Below are 13525 nucleotides of genomic sequence, written 5' to 3'. Positions count from 1 at the left end.
TTCTCTTACCTGTGTTTCATTTGGCTTTGGGTTAAATCCACATTGGTTACAGACAGTCTTCTTACAGTCAGTGCAGGTGTTGTAGTTGGGTGGATCCTTGGAGCACATGTTCAGTAAGACTGAACAGAGTGGACATGTCCTCTGGTCTGGTTTTAGTGCTGGTTGAGCTGAAGGCTCTGATTGGGTCTTATCTAGAGTTGACTGGACCGATGGACTAGTCCTGGACTGTTGGAGAGGAGCTGTTTGCTTTTCCTGATCTGGCTGCTTTGAAGGAAGGGCTTTAGTCTCGCTTAAGTTTGGCTGTGCAGAGGGTTGACCATTCACGTGTTCTACTTTCTCCGTTTTCTTCTCCTGCTCTTTTTTGGCAGAGGGAGACATTTTGGGGGACACTGGAGGAGTAGTTTTGGGATGATCCTGAACAGACGAAGTCATTAAAGTGGATGCAGAATTGAAAATAGAAGAACCAAAACCAAACATTTTCCCAGTCACTGTTTCTGTTGGTTTGTCAACTTCCGCCTGAGGTTTACCACCACCGAATCCAAAAAAGCCCCCGGACTCTGGCTGGGCTGCAGCAGTGGCATTGCTCAGCTTACGTCCAGATTGTTGTGTATCTGGGAGTATCTTATCATCAGGTTTAAAGCTGGCCTGTGGTAATGGGCTTGCAGATGCTTCTCTTTTGTCAGCTTGCGCTTGCGGTTTGGATTTGTTACTCTGATCGTCGATTTGTTCCGACTTCTCGATTTTTCCTACAGCAGGTTCTAGACTTTTTTGTGGAGCAGTCATTTTAGCATCTGCAGCTGCTGTTGGTAGTTTTTTAGGGGATAATTGTGATTTTAATGTGGGCGGTGTTGGAGGCAGTGAGGATGCTACGGCTCTTTTCATCTGACAGTCGAGACAAAGCCACTCTTTCACCTGAAAATGAAAGAAAAAACTCAGTAAATGCATTACTTTAACATAAAAATTTGTATAAATATAGTGAAGGTGAGATAAATAAATATTTCCCTGTACATACATACCTCTCCAACTGGCATTGGGTTAAATCCACATTGGTTACAGACAGTGTTCTTACAGTCAGTGCAGGTATTGTAGTTGGGCGGATTTTTGGAGCCCATGTTGAGTTGGACTGAACAAAGTGGACATGTCCTCTGGTCTGGTTTTAGTGCTCGTTGTGCTGCAGGCTTTGTTGGCTCTGATTGGGTCTTATCTGCAGTCGACTGGACTGATAGAGGAGTCCTGGACTGTTGGGAAGAAGCTGTTTCCTTTTCCTGATCTGGCTGCTTTGAAGGAAGGGCTTTAGTCTCGTTTAATTTGGGCTGTGCAGAGAGTTGACCCTTCACTTCTTCTGTTTTGTCAGTTTTCTTCTCCTGCTCTTGTTTTTTGGCAGAAGGAAATTTGGAGTCCTTTGCTGGAGACATTTTGGGGGACACTGGAGGAGTAGTTTTGGGATGATCCTGAGCAGACGAAGTAATCAAAGTGGATGCAGAATTAAAAATAGAAGAACCAAAACCAAACATTTTCCCAGTCACCGTTTCTGTTGGTTTGTCAACTTCCGCCTGAGGTTTACCACCACCGAATCCAAAAAAGCCCCCAGACTCTGGCTGGACTGCTGCAGTGGCATTGCTCAGTTTACGTCCAGGTTGTTGTGAATCTGGGAGTGTTTTCTCATCAGGTTTAAAGCTGGCCTGATGTAATGGGCTTGCAGTTGCTTCTCTTTTGTCAGCTTGCGCTTGCGCTTTGGATTTTTTACTCTGATCGTTGATTTGTTCCGACTTCTCTATTTTTCCTACAGCAGCTTCTGGACTTTTTTGTAGAGCAGTCGTTTTAGCGTCTGCAGATGGTGTTGGTAGTTTTTTAGGGGATAATTGTGATTTTAATGTGGGAGGTGTTGGAGGCAGTGAGGATGCTACTGCTCTTTTCATCTGACAGTCGAGACAAAGCCACTCTTTCACCTGAAAATGAAAGAAAAGACTCTGTAAATGCATTACTTTAACATAAAAAGTTGTATAAATATAGTGAAGGTGAGATAAATAAATATTTCCCTGTACATACATACCTCTCCAACTGGCATTGGGTTAAATCCACATTGGTTACAGACAGTGTTCTTACAGTCAGTGCAGGTATTGTAGTTGGGCGGATTTTTGGAGTCCATGTTGAGTTGGAATGAACAGAGTGGACATGTCCTCTGGTCTGGTTTTAGTGCTCGTTGTGCTGCAGGCTTTGTCGGCTCTGATTGGGTCTTATCTGCAGTCGACTGGACTGATAGAGGAGTCCTGGACTGTTGGGAAGAAGCTGTTTCCTTTTCCTGATCTGGCTGCTTTGAAGGAAGGGCTTTAGTCTCGTTTAATTTGGGCTGTGCAGAGGGTTGACCCTTCACTTGTTCTGTTTTGTCAGTTTTCTTCTCCTGCTCTTGTTTTTTGGCAGAAGGAGATTTGGAGTCTTTTGCTGGAGACATTTTGGGGGACACTGGAGGAGTAGTTTTGGGATGATCCTGAGCAGACGAAGTAATCAAAGTGGATGCCGAATTAAAAATAGAAGAACCAAAACCAAACATTTTCCCAGTCACCGTTTCTGTTGGTTTGTCAACTTCCGCCTGAGGTTTACCACCACCGAATCCAAAAAAGCCCCCAGACTCTGGCTGGGCTGCTGCAGTGGCATTGCTCAGCTTACGTCCAGGTTGTTGTCTATCTGTGAGTGGTTTTTGTTTTTCTTGTAGAGTTTTCTGATCAGGTTCAAAGCTGGTCTGTGGTACTGGGCTAGCAGATGCTTCTTTTTTATCAGCTTGCACTTGCAGTTTAGATTTTTTACTCTGATCATCAGTTTGTTCAGACTTCTCTATTTTTCCTACAGCAGCTTCTGGACTTTTTTGTGGAACAGTCGTTTTAGCGTCTGCAGATGGTGTAGGTAGTTCTTTAGGGGATAATTGTGATTTTAACGTGGGAGGTGCTGAATGCTCGGAGGATGATACAGCTCTTTTCATCTGACAGTCGAGACAGAGCCACTCTTTTACCTGAAAATAAAAAAAGACTCCTGTAAATGCTTTACTTTAGCATAAAACGTTGTAAAAATTATGTGAAGATGACAAATAAAGATTTGTCTGTCCATACATACCTCTCCAACTGGCATTGGGTTAAATCCACATTGGTTACAGACAGTGTTCTTGCAGACTGTGCATGTATTATAGTTTGGTGCACATGTTGAGCCAATATTAAGCTCAACCTTACAGAGTGGACATGTTCTTTGTCCAGCATGAGGAGCAGGTTGAGCAGGAGCTTTGTTTTCTTTACTTTGGAAGGCTTCTTCTGTCTTCTTCTTCTGCTCTGGCTTCTGAGCCACACCTTTGGGTTCTCGAACCGGAGACATTTTGGGGGAAACACTAGGTGTGCCTTTTGGTGAAATCTTAGGAGAAACCGACATCTTTGGAGAGATGTGTGCTGGAGCTGACATCTTGCGAGAACTAGCCGGCGAAGTACGTGACTCTTCTTGAACAGCAGATGATATTAACGTGGAGGCTGAACTGAAAATTGAGGAACCAAAGCCAAACATTTTCCCACCAATGGATTCTGCTGTTTTGGAAGCCTCTGGTCCGGTTTTGGGAGCACTTGATCCAGGTGGCTTTACTGGCTCTTGGGTGTTTACAGGGACTTTACTCTGTTCTTGTTGATGAGCCATGTTTGCTGATTTCTGGGCACCGGCTGTTTTACTTTCAGGTGTTGGGCTATGCTGTATTTCAGTTTCTGCTGCTGTTTTTATGAGCCCTTCCTTCGGTTTAGTTGCATCAGCCTCTGAAATCTCTATTTTCCGGGGTGTATGTAGTTCCTTAGATGGCTTCACTTCATTTGGAAATGGTTTTGGCTGTTGTACTGAGGTTGAATATGTTTTGTTAGTGGCAGTTTGGGGTGTTATGGGAGGTTCAGCGGGCTCCGATTTCAGAGCTCTCTGCATTTGACAATTCAGACACAGCCATTCTTTTCCCTGCAATCAGAGAAAAAAAGACATTGTAATTGATTTGTTGATCTACTCATGCCGACACTAATACATTTTGCTTTTTCTAAGCATATTTTTCTTTATAGTTTACAAATGAAGACATTTAATGTCATTGTTACCTCTGACATATTTGGCATTGGGTTGAATCCACATCTGTCACACACTGTTGTCTTGCATTCGGTGCATTTGTTGTAGTTTTGTGGCTTTTTGGAGTCGCGGTTCAGCTCTATCTTACAAAGCGGACAGGTAGACGGGCCTGTAGAAACAGCTGATTCCGTTGCATTCTTTTTAACCTCTGCTGGCTTATTTTGTGCTTTGGCTTGTAGAAAGGGAGATGTCTTGGCCTTTTGGGGTTCCTCTGTTTTCTGAGCAGGCAACTTCGGAGACACTGGCGGTGTTGTTTTAGGCTCATCTTGGACCGCTGTGGATATCAAAGTGGATGCAGAGGTGAATATAGACGAGCCGAACCCAAACATTTTTCCCCCAAGAGACTCAGTGGGCTTGACAGCCTCAGGTTGAGGTTTAGATCCACCAAATCCCAAAAAGCCTCCTGAATTTTCTTGCGTAGATGATGTATAAGTACTCTTCTTGGGTACAGCTTGGTTTGACTGTTCTGCTTCTTTCAGAGGACCTGTGTTCTGGCCTTGATGTGGAATCTTCTGACCTGTAGGTAAACCTGGCTGATTCCCAGGGGGTTTGGAAACACCTGTCTTTGCTGTTGGCTCTGCAGATTGTAGCGGTTTCTTTTGAGGAGAGTCAGGTGAGCATGGCTCATGTTTTGTAGATTCAACAGGTGTTTGTGTCATTTTCTTTTGAGGTTTATCCAGTGGGGGAGTGTCTTTCTTTACATTAACAGCAGATTCATTGCTTTTGTTTGGTGATGACTGTGGTCTTATCGTTGAAGATGCTCCTAGCGCTCTCTGCATTTGACAGTTGAGACATAACCACTCGCTGACCTAAAAACAAACAACAAAAGAGTTTAAAACAACCATAAATGCTTCAAATTAGAATATTAATTTAAGAGACAGTTGCCTGATAAAGCAATGAGTGTCATGTCATTCTACCTCTTTAACATTTGGCATTGGGTTGAATCCACACTGGTTACAGACAGTGCTTTTGCATTCAGTGCAGGTGTTATAATTGGGGGGATTTTTTGAACTTGTGTTAAGTTGGACTTTACACAGGGGGCACAATGAAAGACCAGCCTTGGAAACAACTGAAGAAGATGAGACTTTCTTTGTTGGCTCTGATGGAACCTGGTTACTTTTTGGCTGCTCTGTTGTCGGTCCCTTGTCTTGCTGTGGTTGATCCACTTTCTTTTCCTGTTTCTTGATGGCGGGAGATTTGGATTCCTTTGCAGGAGACATTTTAGGAGAAACCGGTGGTGTAGCAGAAGAAATCATGCTGGAAGCAGAGCTGAAAATGGAGGAACCAAATCCAAACATTTTCCCCGTCACTGACTCAGCAGGCTTTGCATTATCTGGTTGACTTGTAGGACCAGCAAATCCAAAAAGGCCTCCAGAGTCTGGTTTTTGTTCTGGTTGTTTCTCAGGAGCCGTCTTTGTGTTTTCTAGAGGTTTCTTTGGCCCTGGAGATGCATTCACTCTTTCCTTACTGTTTGCTCCTTCAGCTTTTGATGCTTGTGGAGCCTGCCTGGATTCTTTTTTCTGTGGAGAATATAGAGCAGGAGACTTCTGAGGAGCCGGTTGTGCTGCTGTCATCTTCTTCTCTGACCCAACCATTGGTGTACCCTTGTTTTGTTCAATTTCTCCCGCTGCTCGTTTTACTTGACAATTGAGACAAAGCCACTCCTTTCCCTAAAAAGAAAACAATCAAACATACAATTAATAACATACACTATACTACAGTAACAGTATTTTAGTAAACACATGCTTTTTTTTAGTTTAACACAGTTTGAACTTCTGCCTTGATACAATCCTAGAGAATAAAGGGTTTTGGGGCTCTGATTTTCCGTCATCAGTGGGAAAATATGCATTTTAAACAGAATTGGGAATATTGTTATTATTTTCATTTTTTTGTACACATTTTTTAAACAAGCAGAAACAGCAATATGACATGCACGTTTTTAGACAATATCACACACGCAATTGTTCATCTTAAACAGGTGGCTAGTGAGACAAAAATGTCGACTCTCACACATAGTATTACATAATGTAGATGAGAATAGATTTAATCCCGAGAAGGGAAATATGCTTTTGCACCAACACAATAAAAAAGAGCAGACAATAAGAAACAAAAATAAATGTCAATATAAGATAATGGTGCAAAATGTAAGAACTGTAGGGCAGACATAAATTGGAAAAAAACAAAACAAATATTTACAAAAATAACAATATAACGCAAAATGATTGAATTGACGGTACATGACCCGTGTGATTTCAGCTAATGCATTTGTGCTGAAAGTCTTCTACAGAGGTTAAATATGAAATTAATGACAAAAAGAAACTCAACCATATTAAGCATGATTTATGGAAGTTCAATAGCCTGTAGTGATATCTGATAAGGGAAAGTCTATGAAACGGAAACAAAGGAGAAAAAGTAAACTTGTAAATGGAATTTGGTAAATTTTAAATCTTAACATCAGAGCCTCTAAGAATTACAGGTTCAGCTTTATTTGTTGTGCTTCAAGAAGCCATGTTGATTAAACTGTATAAGGAACTAAAGCATGTGTGACTTGTGGTACACCCTATAAAGCAGTTTTTGACCAACCGACATTTACTGGTAGTCATTACTTCTTCAGTAACTTCTTAAGTTATTCAAGTAACAGTATTAAAAGACTACAGAGAACTGAGTCTGAGTGGTTTGAAGGTTTTTTCTTACCTCTGTCACGTTTGGCATTGGGTTAAATCCACATTGTTTACAGACGGTGCTTTTGCACTCAGTGCACGTGCTGTAGTTTGGAGCATTCTTTGAGCCCTTGTTGAGCAGTGTTTTACAGATTGGACAAGTGGATGGTTCCGTTGAGGAGGGAAGAACTTTAGCCGGCTGAGGTTGCGCTTTTTGCTTGTCCATCTCCGACTGTGAAGGTTGTGGAGATGGTTTTGTGTCTTTCGTTGACTGCATTTTTGGAGAAACTGGTGGAGTGGTTTTCGGCTCCCCTTGAACAGGGGAGGCCATCAGAGACGATGCCGAGCTAAAAATGGAGGAACCAAAACCAAACATCTTCCCCGTCACTGATTCCTCTGACTTTGCAGCTTCAGCTTTTCCTCCAAAGCCAAACAAACCTCCCGACTGCTGTTGGGGGACTGAGGTGGCACTAATTTGCTTGTGTTCAGGTTCACTTATCTGTTGTGGCTTTTGTGACCCAGATGTCATACGACTGTCTGGAATGATTTTATGAGCAGGTGCAGGGCTGCCTTGTTTTTGACTGTCTGAAGGTTTCGCGTTGTCCCCCTTGGCTGGCACTTTAGTTAGGGTAGGCGGGGTTTTCTGAGGTGAACCTGTGGCTGCCACTTCCCTTTTGATGGGTTGGGCAGGAGAGGGACTCTGGCTTCGGGGTGCAGAGGTTTTATTGGCTGTGCCCCCCTTCATGGGAGGACCTGTGGTTTTAGGGCCTGCTTCAGCTCTCTGTATTTGGCAGTTGAGACAAAGCCACTCACAGCCCTTTAAAGGAAAAAAGAGAAAAATACACTATTGATCTTACAAAATGGAGAAATAAAAGGTTTATAATACAGGAAATACTTACATCAGAGTCTGGAGGACTGAAACCACACAAGCTGCACACTTCTGCTTTACACTGTGTGCATGTTTTGTAGTTCGGTGCTTCCTTCGTACGCACATTAACTTCTGTTGTTTTACACACTGGACAAAGAGACTTGGACTGAGGTCTGGCTTTGGTTGGCCCTGGTGATGCTGGTTTAATGACTTGCTGCTGTCCTGGCGGTTGTCGCTGCGCTCCAATCTTTCCAGGACCTTGCTGTGGTGGGGTGGCGTTAGCGGTCACCTTTGGTGACGTCGATATCGGAGACGCAGCTTGTGTCCCAGTCTTGGTTGAAAGTGGTTGTAGAGGAGCTTGTTTAGGTGGAGCTTGCTGGGGTGTGGCCTTTGGCTGGCCTTTTGGGGGCTGAACACCAGGAGGTGTCCCTGTCTTTGAGGCTGCTTGTGGACCTGCAGACTTAGTTAAGGCTCTGGTCTGTCCATTCCCCTGTGGCTGAGGAACAGGCTGAATCTTTTGCATGGGAGGGCCTTGGCTGGATTTTGTGGTGATTTGCGGCTGTTTCGTGTCTTTGTCGGGTCCGACCCCTGGCTTCTGTTCTCCAGGAGGCTTCCCTGTTGGCTGGGAAGCAGATTTCTTATCCCCTTCTCCATCGTCCCCAAACAAACCAAACTTATTTACAGCAGAGGAAACAGCATTGAGAGGATTGGCCCCACTAAGAAATTTAGAGGAGAACATGACTGAGTCCTCTTCCTCCTCCTCCTCCTCCTCCTCCTCCTCTCCCTCCTCCTCCTCACAGGAGCTGGAATCTACCGGAGTGTCGGTGTCGGAGCAGGAGCTGTCTCTGAATCCTGCCTCTCCCACAGAGGCCAGAGGGGGCGCTGGACCAGTGGGGAGGGCATCTACAGCCCCACCACTACTGCTGCTGCTGCTGCTGCTCCCAGGACTTCCCTCAGGCTCAGCATCAACGTTGGATTTTCTGAAAGCAAGATGAGCAGAACAAGACAGTGTCAGTTTCTAAACGTCAAGGAAGAAGATGAAGAAAAAAAAGGAAAAACATTGTAGGATTTTGTTAACCCTTGGATTAATTTCAACCCAAACCAGTTCACGGTTTCAAACTTTTATTTCTAAAGGTTTGTTCATTAATGGTACTTAAATAGCTGCTGTATAAAAGTAATGGAAGCATATCTTTAGGAGAGATTGCTTTATCCTTAAATGTCACCGTCAATGTGTTTAAACCTCCAACACTGAACACGTATTTGTGTAATACGTAATCCTGAATTTGAAAAGCGCATCTTGGAATCAGTCTTTTGAATACAATGTTATTTCTTGTCTCTACAGTGTTTGTGAGTGTTTATTAGAGGAGGACCTAAACCAAGCATGAGTAACTCTCGAACAACATTCATCATGACCCTTCACCAATTCAACAAATAACTTTTAGCTTTAAAATAAGGCTGGAACAAAGATAATAAAAACAAAAAAAAAAAAACAACTTTAGCTTTTCTTCACTAATATTGGCCCTGAGAGAGTTATGCGTTTCAAAATGTTCGGCACCACTGGCGCTCGCTCGTGCGATCCCCGCTATGAAAAATTCCTGATGAGAACCCTGAAATACTATCATAAATATATAAAAACTCGGTTGCTGTGTTACTTTGTTTTTGTTGCAGGCGGGTTGCGCTGTGAGTTCCGGCATAATATTCTCAGTAAAATTGTGCATGCGACTGCTACACGGGTTAACAACATAACAGTCACCTGGAACACAGTCAACCTAGCATGTCCACAGTTTTAAACTAAAAAAGAGAGAAAAGGATAGCAATTTCTAATTCATGTAACGCGAAAATAAGTCATGGTGGGGCTGCAAACAAAAAGTTACAACAAACCTCATTCGCCATTTAAGAAACCACCAACACTGCTGAGTAGGTAGCATTTGAAGCTATCAATTAAACTAATGCTAAAGCTAAAGCTAGCAGGAGCAAAAAGCCAGTCCGTGACCAACTGTTAGAGCTTTAATCAGGCAGAAGACCCGACCCAGCCAAAGCCCGACAGAACATTACCCGAACTTGTTCCACCAGAATGAAGCCGATGTCTCTTTCAGCGTGATCACCAAAACACTATTCACATCCATTTAAATATCCACAAAGCTTCTGCATTTAGACTACAAGGAAACCTAAAACTCAGGACACTTTATTTTTGCTTTAAAATGTTTTGTTAGTTTGTCCTGTAGATTATTATTTTCTTAACTTGTGATTTTATTTATTTGTAAAACCAAACTAGTGTTGTACTACTTCATTTTTTGGCAAAGAGCTCCAAACAGGTGAAATGAAAGATTAAAGGAACTGATATAATTCAGTATTTTTGACAGCAGGGTTCTAAACTTGTCATTTATATTTGAGTGCAGTTTAAACAACATTTTTTGTATTGTTTAACGGGTATTGTTCAATGTTTTACAATGAAAAAGGATTGGGACATTCAATTTGTATTTGGGGTCGGCCAAAATCGGAATCGGCAGGTCAGGCTTTTTAAAGATCGGCGATCGGCCAAAAAACGGTGCACCCATTTTTTGACAGGCAATTATTTGATTGGATCCAGCACCTCATAAAAAATAAATAAATAAAAAAAATTCCTACAACTTTTTTGCTTTTAGGTGTTTTGATTAAATCATGAAGCATTATATTTGGACAGCTGTGTCTTTTATTGAGTTGAAATCACTGGAAATGTCATTGTACACACAAAATTGGATGTAGACACGCGAGTGAGGAAGAGAGTGGAAAGTCAAGCATGAATTAAATCATAATTGCATGAAAATTAATAATACATTTGATTACTGTAGAAGCTTGTTTTAAAACACTTAAATGTAGGGTTGCGGAAAACGGACGGAAAACTTTTTTTTGTTGTTGTTTTTTTGTAATTCATTTATTTAAAATCAAATCCCGACACGGAAATACTTCACACTTCACATGTAAATATCCAGTATTTTAATGTAGTAATAATTAAAAGATGCCTTACTAAACTGAATGTCGTCACTAGCCTCGCAGTAACTGCCACCTGAAGTGCCCTGAGTGGCAGCTCTCGCGGGATTAGTGCCCACAGCGGGAACAAATCCGGAAAGAGATGGATGTAAGAAGATGTTCCAGCGAAAAACAAAGAACTCGTGTAAATACCTTGGAGAGACAGAGTTTATCTTCCTAAATAGCAGCAGAATGTGACACAGTTACACGTTCTGTAAGATGAGTAACTGAGGATTTAACGTCTCTCATGGGGGAAGGAACCACGCAAGTCACCATGAAAAATCAGCCAATCACAAGCGCCTTCGAAAAAGTGTTACAGGATGTAAAATCTGTAATAAATGTGTTTAATAAGTCTTTAGTAATAACCAGAGAACCACATGAGTGAGCATGAGAAATTAAAAGAAAATATGTAATGAAAATATAATGTTAATGTCTAACTTGAAACGTGAAATTAACAGTAAATATTCAACGTGTTGACTTGTATATAAACTGTAAGTATATTAAATAAACACATGTGCTTCATATACACATTTATGTTTTTATTTAGACTGTTTTATAATTTAGGAATTAGGGCTGGGCGATATATCGAGAGTCAAGATGTATCGAGTTTTCTATTTTGGCGATATAGAAAACTACAATATTGTAGATATATATATATATATAGTTTTAGGAGTCGCTGCTTTTACTTCTCAGAACAACATGTAAAGCACAGTTAGATAGAATAATGAGTGCGTCCTAACCCAGACCTTCCCCATACCAAGCTGCTACACTACAGAACTCAATCACACATACTGTCCCTTACAGGAGAAAAAGCCAAAAGTAGCACATATTGTGAAGTTGTTTGCAAATAAATGTCCCTGTGTAGCATTTTGCATCAGAAAACTTAACCCAGTATTGTCTTTCTGGTCAGACTTTATTTGATAAAATTATCTAGATTTATATCATATATCTCCATTTTGAGAAAAAAAATATTGACATTTGAGTTTTGGTCCATATTGCCCAGCCCTAGTAGGAATGTTCACAGCATTTTAATGTTAATAAAGGTCGATCTACCAGATTGTATTTAGTAAGTGGTTGATAAGTAGTTATTTTAGATTTCCTGTACACTTACAGATTATGAAAACGGCCTCGAGCCTTTTGGTTTTACTGTTTTTAGCTTTTTAGCTGACTATGATTATTTTCCCTGAATGATTGAAAATCCAGCTGCAACGTGTTACATACATTCCGTTATATCTGAATCACTGTAGAGGGGGAGGGGCCTGTGTAAATGTAGTAAATATGTAGATAAACTCTACCCAGTTTGGTTTTTTCACCGACTCTGTGTTAAGGAGAGATAATAATAATAATAATAATAATAATAACCTATATGCAGGCTGCACATCCACCACTAATGAAATACTACTATACAGTCAGAGGAGGAAGAGGAGTGTTGTTAGCTGGTATTTACACGCAGTTACCACAAGTCACATAGACAGAATCATTAAGTGACGATGAGGAGGAGCAGATGATTCTGAGATAAAGTGATGCAGAGGAACACTTCACTAAACCATCATCATCATCATCATCATCATCTTCATCATCATCATCATCATCATCATCATCATTATCATCATCACGCACTGATGTCAACATGCACGGACGGTCATGCGCAACGCCTGATCACTAGAAATAAACTGGACACGATGCTAGTCAGTCTGCAGAGGGAAGGACGTGAGATCTTCATCATCATCATCATCATCATCATCATCATCACCACAGTAAAGAAATAAAAAGCGACACCTTCAAGAAAAAATCACCGCATCCCGTCAAATCCAACACATTTCCAGTAAAAACCATAAACAAAGGTACACCAAAAACGTAGAAATCCAATGAGAATGTGAATAAATCCAGGAAAAGCTCTTCCATCCATGGCTGTTATTTCCTGAATCCTGTCCTCCCTCCTCTCATCCTTCACCCTCCACGGTCACAATGTCAAACGCACACGTTCCGTGTACATTCGGTTATTATCATGATGATTATTACCTGTATTATCACCCGCAGACACGTCTGTCCATCCTCCCTCCGGTGCTGACCAGTGTGTGTGTGTGTGTGTGTGCTAACCGTAGGATGGAGGGCACGGGGAAGCGGCGGATTCTCAGCGATCAGCATCCACTCCGCCTCCCGCCCCACTGCGCATGCGCGGTCTCTGACAGGTGATCGCAGTAAATGTCACGCACGGAAATTGAAATTTAAAAAGACAGGGCGTTTTTTTCCCGAGTGTGGTCAAAGTGCTAATTTTGAAGATTTATCCACGTGGAGGAACGGGACAATATAATAACATCAGGTGACTTTACATTACAGCCTCTGTTTGTTTATTATCATTATTTAAGCATAAAATGTAATATTGATAGAGGTCTATTTCTAAAAATGACCTGAAACCAGTGCTGGACTCTCAATATATATATATATATATATATATATATATATATATATATAGAGAGAGAGAGAGAGAGAGAGAGAGAGAGAGAGAGAGAGAGAGAGAGAAACAGTCCCATAGATATATAGAATCAATCCCATAAAAACACCCTGATTTAGAAACAGTAACATGTAAGACAACCCTAATAATTCACTCAATAATCCATCGGTAGAAATTGCTCATTTTTACATAATTTAGGAAGAATTATTATTACTAAACAAAGACTAGTAACTGACTACAGAAGAGGATTAGGGCCAATTTTTATGGAGAAAATATTTTTGGGCAAATCAAGAATAAAGTTCAAATATAATGTTGAGATTAAACTCATAAAGACAAGATTAAAGTCGAAATTTAGAAAATAAACTCAAAATACAATATTGTGATAAAAGTCAAAGGTTTGCT

The 13525-nt window shown here is 41.3% G+C and overlaps 1 protein-coding gene across 9 annotated transcripts in view; it reads right to left on the bottom strand.

The window, feature by feature from the left end:
• pclob (piccolo presynaptic cytomatrix protein b) overlaps nucleotides 1-12813 on the bottom strand; it is a 70960-nt gene extending 58147 nt beyond the window's left edge. For all 9 annotated transcript variants that reach the window (XM_028450893.1, XM_028450894.1, XM_028450896.1 and 6 more), the window contains exons 1-9: nucleotides 12691-12813; nucleotides 7691-8639; nucleotides 6826-7608; nucleotides 5049-5801; nucleotides 4104-4940; nucleotides 3109-3972; nucleotides 2054-3007; nucleotides 1017-1949; nucleotides 10-912 (exon numbers count right to left, since the gene is read on the bottom strand). In XM_028450893.1, coding sequence (XP_028306694.1) covers nucleotides 10-912; nucleotides 1017-1949; nucleotides 2054-3007; nucleotides 3109-3972; nucleotides 4104-4940; nucleotides 5049-5801; nucleotides 6826-7608; nucleotides 7691-8398 — 6735 coding nt within the window. In that variant the 5' untranslated portion in view covers nucleotides 8399-8639; nucleotides 12691-12813. The remainder of the gene's footprint in view (nucleotides 1-9; nucleotides 913-1016; nucleotides 1950-2053; nucleotides 3008-3108; nucleotides 3973-4103; nucleotides 4941-5048; nucleotides 5802-6825; nucleotides 7609-7690; nucleotides 8640-12690) is intronic.
• Nucleotides 12814-13525: the final 712 nt, after the last annotated feature.

Source organism: Gouania willdenowi, chromosome 6 (assembly GCF_900634775.1).
Source record: "Gouania willdenowi chromosome 6, fGouWil2.1, whole genome shotgun sequence".
NCBI lineage: Eukaryota > Metazoa > Chordata > Actinopteri > Blenniiformes > Gobiesocidae > Gouania > Gouania willdenowi.
Note: the sequence above shows the minus strand (reverse complement) of the source record. Positions and strands in the feature narration are given on the sequence as shown.